Below are 23,567 nucleotides of genomic sequence, written 5' to 3'. Positions count from 1 at the left end.
CCCCCCCCCCGGCCCCATTCATTTGAATTTGGACTTTGGTAGAATTTGCAGAGTGCAGTGTCTCCAATATTCCACAGGGTGTCATGATGTGGTTGTTTGTTCTCTGAAGGACAGTCTGGTGGAATGTCATTTGAGCCAAGGCTCATGCAGTATTTCAAAGGGTCCTTTCATTTTGGTTATAGTCAAGGGATATTTAGTGAGGGCCTACTATGTGCCAGCCAGGAGATCTTAGTGGTGTCATGCCAGTCCTGTCTTTATTTTGTGTTCGGTATTTTGGTGGAGAACATATCTACCAACAGTTTGCTTGAGTTTGTTTGCCATGTAGCTTCATGCTACTTTGGAATGAATCTCAAATGAAGGAGCTAGGCTTGGAAACTGCTCAGCCACCCAGCTCCACTCTGGTTCTCCTCCTCCATCCTCTGGTGGGAACAGAGCCCCAGGTGTGCTAGTGCCGGAGGGGCTCCTGGGTAGCTGAGGGGAGGCCCAAGTGCAGGGCTCTGGAGTCAGACAGTCTGACTCCGAATCCTCCCTTCACCACTAGTTTTTCTGGGTCACTTGAAAAAAAAGCTATTTGCATCTTTTCATTTTAAATCAGGATGGGATTTCAAAAACAAATTAAACAATTTCTAAAAAGCATTGAGAATCTTCCAATCACAGGAGAAGATAGAGTAGCCTCCACTTGTCCTTGCTCCTTCTCTCTAAATACAATTTAATTCAGATTCTCTAGAACTAATTCAATAGACAATCATAAAAGACCCTGAAGGGTGGGAAGGAAGAAGGAGGACTCACAAGGGGTCCTCAGGAAGAGATGAGCACCTTGGCAAGTTTCCTGGATTTTCTTCTCCTCTCCCACATACTCAAGATGGGGGCTGGAGAGCCCTGAACCCTGAGCTGCCCGCAGAAATAGGGGGCAAAGGGAAAGAGGGAGGGCAGAGGAAGGGAAGGTAAAAGGGAGTGAGGGAAAGAAGGGAATGCTTGCTCTCCAGGCCAAAGGACTGGGAAAGGAAAAGCCTGCCAGGACTTCACAGTGGCCAACTCTGCTCATGACAGCTTTGCTAGCCAACCCATCCCCCTTCTCCCATCTCCCAGCAGCAGTGGGCCCAAGCTGCCCACAGCAGCTTCCTTAGCAGTACCAGGACAGGCCCAGCTCTCCACAGCCCCAAGTCCCTGGAGCAGCAGCCATTCTGCACCTAGCAGGAGTGTCAGCAAACCAGGGAGGTCAGCCAGAACTCACATACTGAACTGCAGCAGGGCGGCTGACTGCTGAAATAGATATAGATGTAAATAGGAAAACAAAACAAGCCTTCTGACATAGATCCCAAATGTCCACCATATAATTGAAAACACTTGTCATAGCAAGAACCAGAAAAATCACAATATAAATGAGAAAAGACAACTAATGCCAACACCAAGATGAATCAGATATTAGTTTTGTGACAAAAAAATGTATAGCGATTATTATAAAATTGATTGAACAAGTAATTACAAATTCCCTTGAAAAAAATGGAAATCCGCACTGGAAGGATTCCATAGGGTGGAAATGACAGAAGATAGAATCAGTGGACTAAGGACAGATCAATGGAACTTACTTAAGCTGAGCAACAGAGGGAACGTGGACTGGAAAATAAATGAACAGAGCTCAAGGACCTGTGGGACAATAGCAAAATACCTAACATATCGCCAGAGTTCCAGAAGGAGAGGAGAAAGAATAAAGGACTGAAAAGTATTTGAAGAAGTAATAGCTGTAAACTTCCAAAATTGGCAAGCAATATAAACCTACAGATTCAAAAAAGAGGAGTGAATCCCAGCTAGGATAAACCCAAAGAAATCTATGCCAAGACACATCATAATCAAACCTCTAAAAACAAAAAACTGAAATGAAAATCTGAAAGCAGCTAGAGAGAAACTACTCAATATTTATAGGAGAATGAATACCAATTCAAATAGCAGTGGATTTTTCATCTGAAATCATTGAGGCCAGAACGATTTGGCATATTTTTCAAATGCAGAAAGGAAAAAATTGTCAGCCACAACTCTCTAGCTGGTGAAAGTATCCCTCAGGAGTTAAGAGGAAATAAAGACATTTTCAGGCAAAGGGAAACCATGAGTATTTGTCACAAGGACATCTGTCCTTAAAGGAGGACTAAAAAAAGTTCTCTAAGCAGAAAGGAAATTCTAACAAGAAGAAGAATTAGAACTCCAGAAAGGAAAAAAGAACAGTGGAATGGAAAAAATACAGGTAAATATATTGTATCCTTATTCTTGTAAGTTTTTTAAATCATAGTTGATGGTTGAAGCAAAAATCCTAACAGCTTGTTTTGTGGTGCTCAATGTATGTAGAGGAAATAATGGACAATTGTATGGAAAAGGGGGGAAGGTATGAAGGTCTTAAAGGAAGTTCAATTTCAATACTCCATTTGGATTGCTAAGCTATTTATATCAGTAGGTTGTGAAATGTTGCATATGTAAACTCCATTGCACACAGCAATTGCTAAAAAAAGTAAAACTCAGTAAATAAATGAAGAGGAAATCCTAAAAATATTTCAAGTAACCCTCAGGAATATAAGAGAAATGGAGGAATGAACAACAGAGGAAATAAATAGAAAAAAATAATAAAATAGCAGACTTAAGCCCTGACACATCAATGGTCAAACTATAACAATTAAAATACATACATTGTCAGAGTGGATTTTTTAAAGCACATGACACAGCTATATGAGGTCTATAAGAAGTTCGCTTCAAACACACTGACATAGGTTGAAAGTAAAAAGAATAAAAAGATATATCATGTTTACATTAATTTAAAAAAGGAGGAATGGCTAAGTTAATATTAGATAAGGTAGACTTCATAGCAAAGAAAATTACTATAGACAAGGGGTGACATTATGACATAATAAAAGAAGCAATCCACCAGGATGACATAGCAATCCTAAATGTATATGGAGCAAACAAAATAGCTTCAAAACATATGAGATAAAAATTGATATAACTGAAAGGAGAGATAGACAAAAAATTATAGTTTGGGACTTCACCACCCTAAAATCACTAATTGATAAACTAATTACAGAAAATTAGCAAAGATACAGAAGGACTGAACTCTTACCAACTAACAAGAGCTAATTGACATTTATAGAACACTCCACCCAACAATTGCAGACTACATTTTTTCCAAGTGCACATGTAACATTTACCAAGATAGATCATACTCTGGGTTGTAAAACAAACCTCAGCATATTTAGAAGAATGAATTCCTAGAATATGTTCTATGACCATGATGGAATCAAACTAGAAAACAATAATGGAAAGAGATAAGAATCTAGAAATAATTCATGGTTCAAAGAAACTAAATACATAATAATCCATGTTTTGAATATGAAGTTTCACAGGAAAAATATACATGTAACTGAGTGGAAATGAAAATACAATACCAAATATTGGGGATGCAGCTATAGCAGCGTTGGCAGGAAAGTTTATAGCATCAAATGCTTGTATTAGAAAAGAGGAAAGATCACAAATGAATAATCAAAGTTCTTACCTCAATAAACAAAATAAAAGGAAGAAGTAGAAAATGAGTCCAAAGCAAGTAAATAATAAAAATAGAGCATAAATAAATAAAATTAAAAACATAAACAATAGAGAAACTCAATAAGATTAAAAGCTGCTGTTTTGGAGAAAAAAATCAGCAAAATTGATAAACCACTAGCAACATTGACAAAGATAAAAGAAAATATAAATCCCCACTATCAGAAATTAAATAGGAGATATTATGATTCTGTAGTCATTGACAAGTAGGAGTATATTAGAGATAACTTTATACTCATACATTTGACAGTTTAGTAGAAATGGACTAATTTCTCAGAAATCCAGAAATCACACTATCAAAACTCAAACAAGATGAAGTAAAGAACCTGAATAGTTTTATACCCATTAAATGAGTTGAGTGTTTAATTTAAAGGTTCATGATTAAGAAACTTCTAGGCCTAGTTAGCTTCACTGGAAATCATTGCCAAACAGAATTAACACTAATTTTACTCAGTCTTAAACTGAAAAGGGAAGAGGGAATATTTTCCAGCTAATTTTTGAGGCCAGGATTACATCTATACTAAAAATAGAAAAAGACAATACAAACAACAACCCACAAACCCCCACAATCTAAAAGTATTCACCACTATCTCTCATGAACTGAGATGCAAAAATTCTCAACAAAATATTAGAAATCAAAAGCAAACATTTATTAAAATAATAATAATATATACTATGATCAAGTGAGATTTATCCCAGGTATGCAAGGCTGGTTCAACATTCAAAGGTCAGTCATTATAATCCAACATATGAACAGGTTAAAGAAAAATATATGGTCATATTAATTAACATAGAAAAAGCATTTTGCAAAATTCAGCACCTATTCATGATAAAAACTCTTATCAAGTTAGGAATAGAGGGAGACCACATCAACTTGATAAAGAATATCTGCAGAAAAACTTATACCTAATATCTATCTCTCATCATTAAGACTAAATATGTTTTCCCTAAGTTTAGGACAAAGTCAAGGATATCGACTGTCATCACTTTTATGCAATATGCACTCCAAAGTTTTCTCCTTTTTTGCAGATGACATGATTGTCTACATAGAAAATCTCAAGGTATAATTGAAAAAGAAAAACAGAAAAACCCTTCTACAATGAATAAATGAGTTCAATAAATTCTGAGGATATAAGATCACTCACAAAAATTAATTCTATTTCTACAATGAATATGTAGAGGCTAAAATTAAAATATAATACCATTCATTATAATGCCAAAGTACCAAAGCATGTACAGCATCTTTATTCTGAGATTTACAAAATGTTAATGAAAGAAGTCAGAAAAGACTTAAGCAAATTGAAATGTACTGTATTCATGGTTTGAAAGACTCAACATAGTAAAGGTGTCAATTTTCAAAAAATTGACTAGGTTTAATGAAGTTTCAATCAAAATTTTGACAAAGGTTTTTATGGACATAGACAAGCTTATTACAAATTTTTTTGGGGGGAAAAGCACAAGCCCAAGTTCAACTAAAACAGTCTTTAAAAAAAGAGAGAATAAGGCGGTATGTATCACTAAACTCGTATTAACCTTTACTATATATCTAACATAAACAAGACAGTATGGTATTGTTAGAGAGATAGAGGCATGGATCAATAGAAAAAAGAGAATTCAGGAGCACACCCATTCAAAATATGCCTAATTGATTATTTTACAAAAAAAAATTCAATGGAGGTAGGATAGCCTTTTTAATAAATGGTAGAACCATGTGGACATCCATAGGCAACAAAAATGAATATTTGCCTAAACTTCACACCTAATGAAAATGAACTCAAAGTAGATCATGGACTTAAGTGTAAAACAGAAAACTATACACTTACTAGAAAAAATATAGGATAAAATCTTCAGAATCTAGGGCTTGATAACGATTTCATAGAATTAACATTAGAAGCGTGATCCACAAAGCAAAGGATGATAAACTGGACTTTCTGTGCTGTGAAAGATCCTGTTAAAAGGATAAAAGACAAGCTACAGTCTGGGAAATAATTGTAAGTCTTATATCTGACAAGGAATTGGTATCTGGAATATATAAAGATCTGTCAAAAGTCAGCAGTAAAAATATCCAATGAACATACACAAAAGATAGGAGTAAATTTACTGAAGAAGATCTACAGATGGCAACTAAGCATATGAAAAGATGCTCACATTCACTAGTCATTAGAGAAATGCAAAGAAAACTACAGTGATATGCAGAATTACTAACATAAAAACACCAGTGACAACACCAGAAGGTGATGAGAATGTAGGGAGACCAGCACATTCACACGTAGCAGGTGGGAATGTAAAATGGTGTGGCCACTCTGGAGAAGTTTGGCAGTTTCGTATACAACTAAAATTGCTTAGTTCCCACATGACCTGGCAGTGGCTCTCTGGTATTATCCCAGAGAAATGAAAACTTACATTCATAGAAAACACTTCTACGTGAATGTTCATAGGAGCTGATTTGTAATAGCACCAACTTGAAACAACAGTATACTTTAACAGGTGAATTGTTCAACAAGCTGGTATATCCATATCATGGAATATTACTTAGCAATGAAGAGGACCAAACTATTCGTAAATATAACAACTTGGATGAATCTCCAGAGAATCATGCTGAGTGAAAAAAAAAAGCCGTCCCACGGGTCATATACTGTATGACTACACAGCATTTATGTAACATCTGTGGGATAGCAACATTATAGAAATGGAGAACAGAGTCATAGTTGCCAGGGGTTAGGGATGGGGCAGAGGCAGGAGATGAGTGGATGCAGTTAAAAAAGGGCAGCACAGGGCATCTGTGTGGTGATGGGATTGTTCTGTCCCTTGACTTTGCTGGTTCTACACCTGAGATACAACGGTGTAGAACCAAATGCAGACCCGGAGAGATGGATGTGGTGATGGCTACACAACATGAAGGTATTTAATATTCCTGAACTGTATGTTAAAAATGGTTAAAATGGTGAATTTTGTTATGTGTCTTTTACCACAATTTTTTAAAAAAGGGAATAGGAATGTATTTCAGAAGTATTGAGAGATTAGTAGGCCTATATATTTGTGCTTACCAAGCAACCTATTTTTTTTTTTAAAAATTTCCAATCTATCATGTAACAATATGTGGTCCTACTGTGTTGTGATCACTGTGTGGTTCTGGCCACATGTGACACATGAGTTCAAAAACATCTCAACTGGTCTATATACTGCTCAGAGTGAGAAGTCCATCCCCCATGATCTTGAATATTGGAGTGATATTCAGACACTCTCTGTGTCTGTAGTAGTTTTCTTATCACAGTCTGGTAACAAAGGGTCGCATGAACCACATTTGGCCAAATGTCTGAATCAAAGCTTAGATGTATAGCCCTGTGAGAGCTTCATTGAGATATAGTTCAGAATACCATATTTTTCTGTGTATAAAATGCTATTTTTTCTAAAATCATTAGACTGAAAATCGAGGGGCGTCTTATACATGGAAGTCAGCCAAGGAGGGAGCCTCATGGGTGTGTAGCTGCCCATACCTTGTCAAACAGGCTTCCTCCAGTCATGAGCCTTATTGTTAGTGACATCAGCTAATGCCGTAATTGGAGGTAGAGGTGGAGAGTGCGCAGATGCAACAGGGACTGGAGCATTCTGAGCCCATAAAGATGTCAAAAATTAAAAGATAAATACTGGTAAGCGATTGTCTTACTCTGCAAAATTCAAACTGAATGTAATCAGCTATGCAAAAGAACATGGAAATAGAGCGACAGAGAGACAATTTGGACCTCCTCCCACTGAGTGTGTGATCAGACAGTGGAGAAAACAGGAAGAACAACCCCCTAAGATGCCAAAGAATAAGAAGGCCTTAAGAGGAAAACCAGCAAAATGTTTAAAATATTGATTTCTTAATTTTGAGTTGGAAAAGTGAGGGTTGTCTTATACATGGAAAAATACGGTAATTTCTCCAGGGTGGTGTAGTTTGCTGGTTCTGGAGCTAACACCAGGGCGCTCCCCTGCTGTTGTGGATATGGGTCTTTTTTGGCTATCTATACTCTCATTTTCCCCTGAGCTTATGAAGGGGCTCTCATGCTGGACTTGAAAATGGCAACACGTGGCTTCTCAGATTCCTTTGTAGGTGGGCTCTGGGCCTTACCTTCATTCTATTCCTTAGGTGTATCTGCCCCAGAATCGCTGGGAGGTTGGGGGTGTGAGGGATGCTCTGCTGCAGCAATTGCAAGGTCTGGGCCAGGGGCTGCATGACTGCAAGGCTCCTGGTGGTGTCCAGCAGGCAGTGACAGCTGGGTTTGTGCTCAGTGTCTGTTATTCGGCAGCTGAGGCAACAGTGCGTACATTAGCATTTGCATCAAAACTTTGGGTATCTTTCTGGGCTTTTTTCCCTCACCCTGGCTTCCCAGCCTCCTGTTCACTACGTTCAAGGCAGATGTAGGAAAGTATAAAGAAGAACAGTGATTTCATTAGTCACACCATTACCAGAAAATAGCATTTTAGTGAGTTTCTTTTATATAGGTATTTTTTTTTCTATGTAAAAACTTTTTTTTTTTTTTAACAAACATGTTATTTTACATTCTGCTTCCCCCCTCCCCCTATGCATTCTACTATTTCCATTTAGTGGCATTTGTACGCAAAGGTGATTTTAAATATTTGCATGTCTTAAATGTACCAACAATCTGTAATTGTTAGTAACTTGGACAATTTAATTTTAAGTAGGCATTTGTTATTTATATAATTATTTATTATTTACTTTTGCATATAATGTTATTTTTATATACAAATATCAACTAAAGATAACCCATAATCTCACCAGTCAGATAATCTCAGTTGGTTGGCATTAAAAATTAATAAAACCCACATGGTTAGAAAATTCAAGCCGAAAACCACAGAGGTGCAAAACAATGAGAAACAGAAGCTTCCTTCTACCTCTGCACACTAGATCCTTTTCCCCAAAGTTAAGCACTATAATATTTCTTGTGTTTTTTCCCCCAGAAAATGTTTTAATTCCTGTAGCTACATAACTGTGTGTACTTAAAGATTTATTATTATTTTTTTTACACAGAGACGGTATTTTCCACACTGTTCTGCACCGTGTGCTTCTCTATTAAGATCATTCTTGGAGTCTTTGTGCATCATTGCTTATAGTGGTGCGTCCTTAGCTCTACAAATTCCGCATCTGTTACTCAGTATGGCCTGTGATAACATCGGCTCTTCTGTGGGTTCTTAAGTGTGAGATGAATAGATATGTCAGTTGTATGTCCCAGGTCTCACCAGCCCACATTTCTTCAACTCTTACCTCCCACCTGCATACTGGTAGGACCTCTAACCCTCAACCTCCTTTGTTTTTCTGGTAACTTAGGGGAGACCCCAGGGTTCCCACAGAGGCTCACAGCCAGACTCCATTAGCCTGTATTTCCAGTGCTCAAAGCCCCTTGCAATCTGTGCCTACCACTGCCCCAGGGCTAATGTCCTGAGAAAAGGTCCTCTCCCCCCTGTCCAGGCACTGTCTTCCAGGTTGGACAAGGTGTGTCTAATCGGTTTGCTCAGAACCACCATGGGTTTGCACATGCATATTTACACAAATGTATCTGTGTGTGTGGCGGGGGGGGGGGGGGGCGGCGGGGGGGTGTACTCCAAACAATGACATGCACTGTGTGAAGAGTCAGGCCTCTCGGTTGCTGGCTTCTTCTACATAACAACCATCAGTTTGACATGTAACCGTCCATATTCTTGCTCACTCAGACATTTGCTTATGATGTATAACTTTGAGCACTTGTCTGGAATGGAGGAAGCCTCTGTTTTGACTGCAGATGATTATGCCTTTTTCCTGTTTTCCATGGAGGGATATTGAATTCTCACAGTGGTGGCTGGGTAGGAACACATTGCATTCTGATGAAGGAGAAGCTTAATTATTTGATCTATAACCTGAGTTTTCTGAATATGTGTCTCAAGGCAGAAAACATGTCTGACTAAAGATACATTGGCAAATGTAAAAAAAAAAAAAAAAAGAAGAAGAAAAGTAGGAAAGAAGGGAGAAAGGAAGGTAAGAAGGAGGGAAGGGAGAATGGAAGGAGACAAAGTCCATCTCTGCTCACCCACTACCCTTATAACCATTGGAAAAGTTCGCCAAGTCTCACCCTGCAGGTTGAGGGTCAGCAACATCACTGTCTTTGTTCTCAGCACCATTTTGACGCTGCTACTGCTGCCGTCTCTGCTGTCACCCTCTCCGCCTCCTTATTGCTGCTACGACGGTCATTATGTGTAGTGCCATTCCAGATTCATGCTAAATGGATCAAGTAATCCAAAAATTTGTTTGAGTCACACATTGTGAAACATGCCTTTGGAATGATTTCCCGAGAAAGCCTGGGTGCAGAATACAAATATTTTGAATGGACTTATCTTACAGTTGTACTGCTATTTTTCCTTGTCATTTTAAAACCCTTAATACGAATAAATTGTTTGTACAGTGCAGCTTTTTTTTAATCCTTAGATAAGAAATACGTGGTTTGAAAGCAGAGAATAAAAACATGAATGATAATGTTCCCAATGCCCGCTGCAAGGTCCTGGCTGCCGCTCCCGGGCAGGCGTTATAGTCGGCTATTCGGCGTGTTTATTTCAGGCTGCAGATAGTGGATGAAAGTGCCTGGTAGGTTGCCAGCACATGACTTAGTTGCCAAATGGAGTGTTTAGTACTTGTTACATTTGATTTATATCACAAGTTCTTCCCATTAACAGTCTACTGGTGATAACCTACTTGGCTTTTCATGTGGTTTCTTTGAAACAGCCACTTGACAACATTTGGCATATCACAAGGTTTAATACTGAATACAGGAGTGAGTGAATGACTACATGGGTTCTGCTATACACTGATACGCTGCTTGGTGCAGACTGGGTACCCTTTCTGTTCACTGAGTGAATAAATCCTGTATGTGTGTTTCTCTGATTCTTTGCACCATGGTGAGGTCTCTGGATGGGAGACTTAAAGGGCTGGTGGAGGAGGTAGAAACAGATAGAAATAATAGTGCTTACATGTCTGGAGGGCTTGCATTTGTATGGAGGCTGGTATTCTGCTCATCGGTATCACGCTTTAAATGCAAGCTTGAATTATGCAGGAGAAGGTAGGCCTCATCCTAACAGCATTCATTCTAAGTCAGAGTGTAACCTCCTAATGCGGTCAATTTCCGTGATCTCAAATCTATTTTTTTTTTAAACAAGTTCACTTCAGGATTCTTGGCCCTGGATGTGTAATAACACGTGCATTAAATATGGTGATCTTTATTTTCAGATTGAAAACTTGCAAGAACAACTTAGGGATAAAGACAAGCAACTGACCAATCTGAAGGACAGAGTGAAGTCCTTGCAGACAGATTCCAGTAACACCGACACTGCCCTGGCAACACTCGAGGAGGCCTTGTCAGAGAAGGTGAGCTTGGACTAGACAGTGGGTATCAGGATTCAGGGAAATGTGATTGGGAGGAGATGTTGCAAATGCATTTAAATGTACCCTCTTTTCTCCACGCACTCACACTGCCCCCAGGCCCTGCTGGGCTGCCCACTCCCATGCTAGCCCTCGTCAGTAAACTTGGCTCACTGAAGCCAAGGGTGTCTTTTGGAAATGCAAACCTGAGCACCTCACCTTTGGCCCTGCTTGTCCTTGTTCTTGGATGGTAAAAAGTAAAACCCTTCACCTGGTCCATAGGGTCCATCCCTCCATCTGATCTGGCTCTTAACTGTCTGTCTTACTCCTTTTTCTTCCTCTCCCTTTCCCTTTCTCCCTATTATTATCCCCCACTTCCTTCGCTCTTTTCTCTCTTCTTTCTTTCCGCCCTTTCCAGCCTCACCCCCTATCTCTCCTCCCTTTTTTCCTGTGTGTTAGCTATACTGGCCTTCTCAATTTTCAAGTGTACCATGCTCCCTCCTGCCTCAGACCCTTTGCACAGGCCGTCACTGATCCTAGCATGTTCTTTACTCTCTGCAGACTTGATTCCTTTTCTTCTGAAAGCTCAGTTTCCTGAGGAGCTATATCACATAGTAGTTAAGAATGTGGACATTGGAGTCAGACTGCCTGGCTTCAAATCCTAGGTGCGCCATTTATACTTTGGACAAGTTACTTCACCTTTCACTTTCTCAGTTTCTTTCTCCTTTCTTGTTTAGAACGATAGGGATAATACATTACAGCTGTTGTTACTGTTTTACTACTTACTTTCTCAGGGAAGCCTCCTTGGTAAAATCCTTCACTGTGTTCTCATGAATAGCGTGAACTTCCCAGAGCTCATGCCACAATCTTAATTGTGCTTTTATCTATGTCTGTGTGATTAATCGGTCTTCTCTGCTAGTCTCCAAGCCCAAGAAGTGCACCCATATTTGGGTGTTATTTATGTGTGGCTAGCTCGCCTTCCGCCTGCCTAGTATAATAATATGTGCACGGGGGAGTGCTCAGCGGAGTTGGATTGAGTGAGACCCCGCCAGATGACAGGCATTGCTGTGGGCAATGGAGTTGCTGCAGAGAATATGGGTGAAAATCCTGGCTGTCCTGGAGGTTAGATTCTAATGAGGGTGAAGGAGAGACAGACAATAAATTAATAAGTAAATATATGGGATTGCAGAGGTCAAGTAACTCTCTCTCCCAGGTCCTCAAATTTCCCATTTGTGGGATGGGGAAATTCGATTAAATGGCCCCAGGTTCTGTAAACCAGTGTATCTTAAAGAAGTCTTCTTTGACTTCTACTTCAGAATTACCAGGAGATGCATGTTGAAAATCTAAGTTATTAGGCACCACCTATGCCGACTGAATCGGAACCTTGAGTAGGGCCTGGAAGTCTGCACTTTAGCCAGCACCCAGGTCATCTTTATGTTCACTAGTCTGAGAGCCACTGATCTATGTTAGAAATACAGGGGCTAAAAAACGTAGTCAGATTCTATGGCTAGATAGCTTTCCTGTTCCTTATTAAAATGATAAGATTATAACTTTAGGTTAAGTTATAAGATAGAAGATTTTATTTGAAGACTTTTAAGAAGAGTAAATATAATGGTTTTTCAGGGAAAGATATTCTTCTATTTCTAGCTTTGAGATTGTATTGCCAAAGCTCTCTGTAGTAGTTTTGTTTGTAAAATCTGAATGAGGGAATGCTGGTTCAAAACTATTAGTGATTATGTCTCCCTTTTGCAGTTTTTGAGCGATAGGATGTCAGCCTACTTGTTTTCTTTCTCCAAATTTACAGAAGTAAACATATACCATATAATTTTCCATGTCATGAATTCTTGGCAGGATTTTATCATTTTTTTTCCCCCGGCCCTATTAAGATTTGATTTATTCTAGTTTAAATCCCAAAGAATTCCCAAATCTGAAACTACTCCCTTCCTTAAGCACTTCCTTTGAGGCCGAGGGGATGACTGGGAAGGAAGCTGAGGTCTGTGGGAGTCTGGCCCCTCAGACTGCCTCCACTACCTGATAATAGCACCGAGAGGGGCTACCTTCTTCTGTGTCTGCTAGTACTGTATTTTCAAAATGCACGTCTAAATGAGCTGATCACTAAGTTCCGGTCCCTTTGGGGAACTGCCTGGACCGTAATTGTTCCGTTTGCTGGGCCTCAGTCTCAGGCACATGAAAGCTGAATTGCACCATAGATGAGGAGTTGAGAGCTCAGATGTCTCAGAGGGCCTGGCAGGGAACAAAAATGAGGGAAGTGGGTTTGGTGTGATACAGTAGGGACTGTTGGTAACTGTGGTGAGCTGGAGAGTCCTTGACCTGTCTCATAGCATTCACGTTCAGATTTTTAAAAATTACAATGCTCAAGCCAAACCAAATAGCTCTGTGGGCTAGCTTTGACCTGTGAGCTGTTAGCTTGCAAACCCTATTTGCATTGACTCTTTTGCCTTTCACAGTAATGAAGAATAAAAGCAAACAGAGAGATTTATTTGAAGGGAATTTTCAAATGGTGCCACAACCACAATGCTAGCATATTTGAAAAGCACAGACAAAAACACTGAATAGGAAATGGTAAGGTCCTCTATCATGGGGCAAAGAATAGATTTAAGTATTTATCCCAATGGGTGTCAAACTTCGGTGTGCATCCAAATAATCTTATCAATTAGGAGCTTCTTTAAAAAAATAGTTTCCAGGGTTCCATTTCCTGGCGATTCTGATTTAATTGCTCTGCTGTGGGGCCGGGAACTGGTGATTTTTAACAAGCACACACAGTGATTCTGATGCACGTGGTCAGTAACCACACTTTGAGAAACACTAAATCTATGTTCTTCCATTGTAAGATGGGCAGAGGGCTCAGTGAGGGAAAATGACTTGACCCAGAAATTAAAAATTTGGTGCATGTGCAGCATCATTGGCCATTTCTGAGCCCTGGGCACACATCAATTAATCAACCGTGGCACAAGCTAACTCCTGAGCCAGCACTCCAGGAAGTCCCTTAGATTCTCAGCTGGCCCATGGTTGGGACTTTGTTGCCTACCCCATGTTAGGATCCTAAGGCCACTCAGCTCACAGGTGATGAAATAGGACTTTTGACATCAAAAGCACAAATATCAGAATGGTTGAGATTAAGTCCTATTTCATCACTTGTGAGCTGAGTGGCCTTAGGATCCTAACATGTCCTTAATGGCCTTTCCCTCATGAGTTCTAATTTTATCCACACAGAATTGAATTGATCCTCTGGAACGCGACACAGTGCAAAAAATAAAAGGATTAATTAAAAATTATAGAGTCATAAGAACATTGAATTATTCTCTGTCTTTTGGCCATTGAATAGAACCCGGTAGGCATAATTCACCATTCCACTTGGATTAGTACATCCCAGGGAGTGTGTGATTCCTTTTCATTTCTAGGAACTTACTCAAACATTCGGAGCGTGAAAAAAATAATGCCACTTAGCAAGTTAAGATTGAGTATGACTTAGTCCGAGGATTGACACACAGAAGCTCAGCAGACAGAACCCCTGGTGTTTGTAAAGTGGTCTCCCAAGCCTTGCTGTGGCCACATGGTAGATAAGCAGCGGAGAAAAGCAGATAGCAGGGCCGGAGGCCACTGCAGTTCAGTTCCACCCAGTGATAAAGCACAAATAGATTAGACCGTGCAGAGCCAGAGGAGTGCACCAGGAACACTTGCCAATGCAAATAAGACTAAAACAAGAACACATTGTTGGAATTTCTACAAGTTAGCTGTTAATCAAGTAGATCGTGGCATATTAGGGCTTTTTAACACATGTTTTTGACATCTGGCCCTGTGCGGCTGACAGTTAAATTAGTTTTGTGATTGACGGAGAAATATTTTGGAGTATTGAATCATCAATAACACTTAAAAACGTTATACTGCTTGCTGATTTTTTTTGTCATCAATGCCCAGTCAATAGTACAAGTGCTTAGAGCAAATCAACCTGCTCTCCAAATGACTCGGACACCTTCCGGATGTTAACATACATACTTCGTTTTATTTCCCTTCCTTTGAAGACAAGATGATCCCTCATTTGAGTCCTTATTTCTTCCATCGGGCTTTTTAATTGCCTGGTGTAAGCCAGACAGTTTGCCCAGCCCTTTGGATGTGAGCACTGCCCTTTGAGAAGCTGGCCCGGGAGGACGGGCATGCTGGAAGCCACGTGAAGGGTGCTGAGTGGGAAAAAATGCCACATGACCAGGCCAGAGTGATTCTTGGGAAGGTTTCCAAATAGTGAGGTGACACCGTCAGGTTGGGGCTTTAAAAAATGTCACTCCCACAGCCATGCGGTGGACGTGATGAGATGGAGAGGGCCTGGTGGCCAGGTGACCTGCTCGAAGGCATTTGCATTAATTGTAGGCAAAAGGCAGCAAGGGCTCTGTTGCTGAAATTGTTAAAAGCCCTTGAGAGACTCCCCATACACAGGACATTTCCTTCTTTGGAGACACATAATCATCCACTTCCCAGTGTCACAGACAGAGTAAAGTAGGACTGTCACTGGAATCAAGAAGAAACAAATATAGGCTATTAATGACTCATTTGTTCTATTTCCACCCCCACTATTGTAATAATATACTGCATTTTAGAGTATTTTTAAGCAATTGTAAAACAATAATGGTAGTTTTTTTTCCCCCCTTGAAAGCATTAGATACATAAATTATTATCATTGAGGTAGAACAGTTGCTTCCCTGGGGGATCTTAAATCACAGACGCAGTGTTCCAACTAACTTCCCTCTGCATTAAACACTAGTCTACATTGTCTTATGCATCAGGAATTGTCTTGTATTATGTACTTACAAGAATATAAAAGATAATATCAGGATATTTAAGTGTCATTGCCACACCAATATTTGTTTAAATATTTTATTGATTTCAGAGAGGAAGGGAGAGGTAGAGAGAGTTAGAAACATCAATGATGTAAGAGAATCATTGATCGGCTGCCTCCTGCATGCCCTCTACTAGGGATTGAGCCCACAACCCTGGCATGTGCCCTTGACCAGAATGGAACCTGGGACCCTTCAGTCTGCAGGCCGATGCTCTATCCACTGAGCCAAACCAGCCAGGGCCACACCAATATTTTTTAATGATGCTTTCAAAAAGGAAGTTCAGATATGTGTTGGGTAATTTGAAACAAATTTTAGAAATCTAACTCAAACTTTTCTCAAGTGGAACTTTCCTTTAAAAAAAGTTTCTTATTTTGATATCAGTAAAGTTGCTCAGTTTGGGAGACATCTATCAGAGTAGTATTTTTTAAAAATATGTTTTATTGATTTTAGAGAGAGAGAGGAAGGGAGAAGGAGAGAGGGAAACATCTATTGGCTACTTCCTGCATGCCCCCTACCGGCAATTAAGCCTGCAATCTGGGCATGTAACCTGACCGGGAATCAAACCAGCGACCTCTTGTTGCATAGGATGATGCTCAACCAACTGATCCACACCTGTTGGACCAGCATGGTATTTTTATTTCAGTATGAAAGTCATGGGCAGACAGGTCCTCAGATCTCCTTGGATGGCTCCATGCGTATGTTGTTGTCAGTGTGTTTTCATGGGCTTAGCTAAGACTAAGAGATCTCTGGATGTCAGCCTGGGCCTTCTGTTTGTGAGCTGAGCCACCTTGGATGAGTCAGTTGACCTTTCTGTGCCTGGGTTCCCTCATTTCTGCACCGTTCCTAGTAGCCGTGATTGAGACCTCGCTGTTGTGCTGAGGACTAGGTAAGCAGGCAGGTTATAGTACCTAACACATACTAAGCTCTCAGTAAAGGAAAGCTGCGATGTGAACTTTACTCAAATTTAAGCAATGTTTTGGAGTCTCTACTGATTGCCAATAAACCACTGAAAAAATCTGAAAGTAAATGAACATCTCTAAACACATTGGGAAATCACTTACACATTCAGCTAATTCTTAATTTTGTTTCAAGTTTTCACTTGAGTCCATCCTAAGTCCTGCCCCACTTCAATCCACTTTCTGGTCAGAGAAGCGTCTTCAGAAACCAAGGAAAGTTCTCTGCCATCAGATGGGAAGACCAGCAGAGAGGGTTGGGCCGGCAAGGCTTTCGCTGGTCTGGAGTCTTGGTGCCTGAGCTTCTCTCTGCTGGAATTGCTCTTGACATTTTCCAAGCACCACCATGAGCCAAAACAGCCTCAGAGCTTGAACATTAATATCCCGTGTGACTCTATGATGCTAACTTTCATCAACAAGCCAAAAGCTGTATTGATTGTCTGTTATGCCTCTCTTCACACACCCAGCTTTTAATCTTGTGTATTGATTCTTGTAGAGAATTTCTTACATTTATTGCCTCATTTCTTTTGGTAGCATGTCTTGCCATATATACTGATGGGTTTTCACTTCTTTTTTTTTTTTTTTTACAATTGCCTCCCAGGAAAGAATTATTGAGCGCTTGAAAGAACAGCGGGAAAGAGATGATCGGGAAAGACTAGAAGAGATAGAATCTTTCCGAAAAGAGAACAAAGACCTGAAAGACAAAGTCAATGCTTTGCAAGCTGAACTGACTGAGAAAGAGGTGAGTCTGGAGAAACAAATGAACCATGTTGATAGTCCTCATAAACTCCTATTCATGGCAGCCTCAAGAGACTAAAGACTAAGTTTGAGGGCCTCTGTGAAGGCTTGGGAACATAGTTACCCTTCTTTGTAAAGCTGTCAAAGGAAAATATATACTGTAACTCTCTTCATCGGTGATGCTCAATGCAGACCTTCTCTACTAGCTGCATGTGGTGTTGTAGTTCCTTGAAATTCTTCTTGATGTCTTGGCCTAGATGTCATTGTCCCATGATATTTTTGTTTGAGAGAACAACAAAAACATCTATACTAATAAAAGGTTAATATGCTAATTAGACCGGGAGACCTTCTGGGAGACCGGCCAGGGAGGGTAGTTGTGACTCTAGGATGCATCAGGCCAGCTGGGGAGGGGTGTTGGGTGCCATGAGGCTGGCAGGGGAGGGCAGTTGGGGGCCATGAGGCCAGCAAGGGAGGGCAGTTGGGGGCAAGAAGGCTGGTGAGGGGGGCAGTTAGGGGTGAGCAGGCCAGCAGGAAGAGTGGTTAGGGGTGATCGGGCAGACAGGCAGGTGACCTGTTAGGAGCAGCGGTCCTGGATTGTGAGAGGGATGTCCGACTGTCCGACTGTCGGACATCCCCCGAGGGGTCTCAGATCGGAGAGGATGCAGGCCGGGCTGAGAGACAACCACCACCCCCGCTGCCACGTGCACGAATTTCGTCCACTGGGCCTCTTCAATAATAATAATAACAGCTCCACTTTATTGAAGGCCTTTTGTGTGCTTACCTTGGGTTGGGTGATTTACATTCATCTATGCTTCTCAAATGGATCACTCAATACCCAGGTTAAAAGATATGGTACTAGGCTGGACACAAAGGTATAGGTTAAATGTGGCTGCTCTTCTGGGACATCATTTTCAAATTGTGGTAAATAATTTAAAATATTATTTTTATGTTGGAGCAAACATGGAAACAGAAAACAGATCTCACCTGCATTTTTACAGTAAAACAATATACTTTAAAGAAATTTCTTGTTGGGGGTTATGGAGAGAATGCTTTGGGCTATAACCCAATACTCTTCAGTTTACTTACGGGTCCTTGGGGGAGAGGTTTGAGAAGCAGCAATGCACATTATTCAATCTACAAAACTCAGAGACATGCGCCACTGTTCATGGTCCCTTCACCCTCTCCTGCAGGGCTGTTCCAGATCTTTCTCTCTGCTGGGCGTCCTCACTGCAGAGTTGCCCATTTCCCAGCTGCAAACTGTTACCTCAACCAATGGGTTCTGATAATTCTGTATGAATCAAAGGACAGTCTAAATTTGGAATCCAAGAAGGGAAGAATGGATGAGGAATAGGAGTTTGGAAGAAACTCAGAAGCAAAATTTATGCACCCTAAAATTTAAAGTGAAAATTTAAGTTTTTTAGAGAGGAGATTACAGTTTTGATATGAAAATAAACAATGTAAATCCTCTTTCAACTCTATTTCCTGATGATCCAACCTGGGGAACTATAACTACTATAGTTGATATGTGACAGAAGCATAGAGCTTTGCAGCATTCTTTGCCAATGGCAAGTGTTCTTTATGGGTTTGCAAGTTGAAATACACACACACACACACACACACACAGACGCACACACACACAGACACTCACACACTCACACACCCCTATTTGGAACGAGATCTTGATGACATGGCGGAGCATAAGTTTTAACTGAAAATAATTTTGTAAACAGTGCCTACTCTGCATGAATTTCAGACAGGCATTTCAGCAAACATTTATTGTTCCTGTATAATAATGTGCCTGCCCTCGGGCTGGGAGAGCCAGTCAAACTTGCACCAGAGAAACAGAACTGTATTAAGAAATTTAACCATATTAAGAAATTTATTGCAGGGAATTGGCTTACATACTTAAGGGGCTGGCTCATTTTAAAACGAAGAGACAAATCCAAAATGCATCAGGAAGGGCAGACTGGAGACCCTCAGAGGCTAGGTGACGCTGCAGTCCACAGGTGCAATTCCTTCTATCTCAGGGAAGCCTCAGTTCTGCTCTTCAGACCTTTCAACGGAGAGGATCAGGCCCACCCAGATGATGGAGAATAATATCCTTTACTTAGAGTCAGCTGACTGTAGATGTTAGTCACATCTACAAAATCTCTTCACAGCAACAACCCAGATTAGTGTCTGATTGAAGAACTGGGGACGGCAGCCTAGCCAAGTTGACACGCAAAGCTGTTACACCCAGCAGTTTAAAAGTTATCTGGAAAAAAACATGTAATTGTTGTCAGCAGGGAGCTTATAATTGAGATGGGGTGGTAACAGTCTTCACCAGGGCAGGATGTGTGGAGTATAAGGTCCTTTATTATTTCTGGTGGAGTGATCTGATAAAGAGTATTGCTATTGGAGTTGGAGACCTGAATCTCCCTTTCATAGCCTGGTGACATTGGAAAAGACACGTAGCTCATGTGAGCTTCAGTTTCCTGACCTGAAGAATAAGAATGGTTAACCTGCCCCTCAGATGGTTACGAGGAGCTGGGCTGCTGGCTGGGTGATGTTGGCAGTATTTTCATCAACAAGGTGATGCCAGTGCCCGGGAAGCAGCCCAGTATTAAAGTATCAACATCGTTTACTGAGAGAGCATTGAGTGCTTAGTGTCTCCCTCTGTGTTGCAAAGGGGTGTATAGGAAATGCACACTGATTTGGGTGAAACGTGAACATTTTAGTCACCTAGTTAGATGTTGCTAATGATTTCCTATTTAGTGATGGACATTGCCCTCCCAGCCAGCGATGTTATGTTCTGTGATATATGTAGGCAACTACTTCTTTCTTTAGTTTTTTAGAATTTAGACTGTACAGGGAAGCCCTTGGTTTCTGGGTGTGAATGATGAATGGAACAATTTAGGTGACCCCGTGTCCGAGTTGGAGAGATTCATTCTGTCTGCTGAATCTGGATTTACAGAGGACTGGAACAGAAAGTCTACTCTACATTTTAATATAACTTTATCTTCGATGACACAGAAGATGTTTGAAAATCCATTGGCCATTTGTCTGTTAAAGAAATGGAATTTTATCACAACTAAATAGGGTGTTTCTTTTATACGTGATTTTCCCTGAGAGGGAGGGTGGGAAAGCACTAAAGCTCGTATTTTCTTTCCTATTTGTCTTAGAGTCTGCACGACCTGACAGCAATAAATGTAAATGGAGGTTCAGGGTGTCTGTTTTGCCATGACATGTAAAGACCACCTCGGGACTTAGATCATTAGCAGGACTTGGAGACATGAAACATGCCTTTACTGACCACACCATTCGGTCACATTTGATTCTGTTGCAATTAGATCCTGCTCGGTTCTGTAAGCTGGCCAACTTTAATTTCCTGGCCAGAGCAGACTATTGTTACGTTAGTAAGACTATATTTACTCTCTCTGCCTACGCACACGTTATTGCTATGTATAGAATCAATGTATTCAAATAGAAGGCACCGCTGGTAGAAATGGCAGTGTTTTCCTTCCTTACTGGTGTTCTTTTTCTTTCAGTCTAGTTTAATTGACCTCAAGGAGCACGCATCTTCACTAGCCTCAGCAGGGCTGAAAAGGGACTCGAAATTAAAATCTCTAGAAATAGCCATCGAACAAAAGAAAGAAGAATGTAGCAAACTGGAAGCACAGTTAAAAAAGGTAAGTGAGGCCAAAGGAAAAAAAAAAACATGTTCATTTTGTAATGAATTTATAAAATGGGAAAGGAAAAGAAACAAACCCCTTATCTTTCACTGTCTGCTGATAACTTTATTCCTAAGAAGTCTGCATCAAATCTGTCTGTGAACCTGAAAAATTATCTTAGGTTTCCTGTCTGAAAAAAAAATTTTTTTTTGGAAAACTACATGAAAATAGTAGTGGAAGTAAAAACAAAATATAAAAGCCAGCCATTACTCTCTGGGCAAATCTCAACTACGAAAAGAGTTAAATGGAAATATTTGCAACCAACCAAAGAATCCAGGGCCCGATTATACGTTGATAAAGTTTTCCTACTTTTAGAAATAGGTTAGTTTTTCTATTGGAACTTTGCAAAGTTTACCTGAAAACATTAGATTTCAAGACAGTCACCAAAAGAGTCCAAGTCCCTGGAATATCTGTGGGACGACTCTTTCTGTTTGACCTAAACTGGCCCTACTTTCTGAGGAAGCTTGTTTTATGTGAAGGCTTTGGGAAAGAATGCAGGGTCTTTATATCGCAGTGTTAACATGTTTTCCTGGGCTGGACATTTCTGTGCAGCACATTCCCAGTCATGCATCGTGCCTTTGACTCTTTCCCTGTGTTGTTTGGTGCGTCTGCATTCATTGTTCACCTAAAACTCATAACATTATGAGTTTAAGCATTTTGTTTCCCTTTGACAACGTATAGACTTATTCAAAGGAGATGAAAAGAATCTAAAAAAAATGAAACAAAGCATATAAAAATTTGACTATGTATAATTCACAGCACATCGGATGGAGATTTATTTGCTGAAGTTATGAAACTGTGATATGGATGATAGGGATGTGAAAGCATTATATATATATCTGTGGAGAAATTATTCTGGATACCTTAAAATTTAATAGACTATTTTATATGATGCAATATGTAACTGACATGTGATTGATTATACTATGTTCACTTTACCATGGAATTTTAGGAAATTTTTCATGAGAAATTTCTCACTAATAAAGTCTCCTTACCAATACAGAAAAGCTAAATATACAGATCAAATCCCCTTGTAACAAAACAGCAAGAAAATCTCTATATTGCAAAATCTGTTTCCCAATCTACTCAACATCTCACTTTTTCCCCCAAGCAATTTCCAGTTAAGCAGAAATCTTGAACAATAAATAGAAGAATTTAAACTGCCCATTTGAGGGTGTTTAAATGGAGATTGACTTGGCTATTCATGCAATGGGCGTAAATATACATTCTTGACACATATATACATGTGTTCTGCAATATGTTATACATGCACATGCATACCAAGAAATGTACTTTTTGTTTACCGAAAAGTTTTGTAAAGTCCATAAAGCAGGCTCTAAGATAACTCTGTGAAACAGGGGATGTCATTGGCTCTCTTTGATGGTCCTTCGTGTTATCTCATCTTCATCAACTCTAAGGAGCCATTTTGGAGATGAGGGCATTCTATACATTATTTCTGCATATTATTTCTCTAGACACCCCCCCTTTTCATGTAAGTCATCTATGAGATTTAAAACCCTCTAGTAATGAATTAAAAGGGAGAGGTCCACATATTGATGCTTAAGATTTCCATGTATATATGACTTGACTAGTTTAATAAATCAGCATCTATGCAATTCAATTCTGTTTCCTTCAACATAGCTATGGTTCGACCGAGAAATCATTTCAAGCATGTGGTTTCCTTTAACACACAGGAAGACGCCATATACTGAAATTCACAAATCAAGTTCTGTAAACATTTTAGCATTATTCCTGACAATATTTTAATATTCTGCCACATCACTAGAATTAAAGTAACAAATATGGTTGTCTTGCTCTAAAGGACTTACTTAATTTATGAAAATATAACTTATTTCTAAGTATATAAATAATCAGCTTATAGTATCTCCTAAATGCATAGTATAGTGAGATTAAATAAGTTAATTATAATTTAAATATTTTCATACCTAACCTGCAGATGCTATTTTGTTATTTTTGGCTCTCTAGCATCAACTGAACTCAAAAGTTTAAAATACTTTTTCTAGTAGTCTTTAATTTCTGCTAATAAATAGTTCTGTAAAAACCTCAAGTACCCATCACCTTAAAAAGAATTGAGATCTACATGAAATATTTGAAAATATAAGCCAACAGTATGTGAATATACATATAAACACATCATTTACTCATGGAAAAATAAGCAGCTATAAAAGCTTAAGGAGTGTCTGGGCCTCACTTTAAATAAAAGGGTATGTGACTTGTGAATAAAATATAAAGGGTTACTAAATGAAAGCTGAAAACATAATAGTTTTATTATGTCATAAATAAACCGTGAATTCCCAATGGAATTTTGCTCACAATTTGTGAG

General features: G+C 39.7%; 1 protein-coding gene across 5 annotated transcripts in view; it reads left to right on the top strand.

Moving 5' to 3' along the window:
• ERC2 (ELKS/RAB6-interacting/CAST family member 2) overlaps positions 1 to 23,567 on the top strand; it is an 882,521-nt gene that overhangs the window by 394,093 nt on the left and 464,861 nt on the right. For all 5 annotated transcript variants that reach the window (XM_070390793.1, XM_070390792.1, XM_070390791.1 and 2 more), the window contains 3 exons: positions 10,838 to 10,975; positions 17,377 to 17,517; positions 21,041 to 21,181. In XM_070390793.1, the coding sequence (XP_070246894.1) occupies positions 10,838 to 10,975; positions 17,377 to 17,517; positions 21,041 to 21,181 (420 nt within the window). The remainder of the gene's footprint in view (positions 1 to 10,837; positions 10,976 to 17,376; positions 17,518 to 21,040; positions 21,182 to 23,567) is intronic.

The sequence above is a fragment of the Myotis yumanensis genome, unplaced genomic scaffold, assembly GCF_028538775.1.
Source record: "Myotis yumanensis isolate MYYU_CA2020_CCGP unplaced genomic scaffold, mMyoYum1.0.hap1 SCAF_14, whole genome shotgun sequence".
Lineage (NCBI taxonomy): Eukaryota > Metazoa > Chordata > Mammalia > Chiroptera > Vespertilionidae > Myotis > Myotis yumanensis.
Note: the sequence above shows the minus strand (reverse complement) of the source record. Positions and strands in the feature narration are given on the sequence as shown.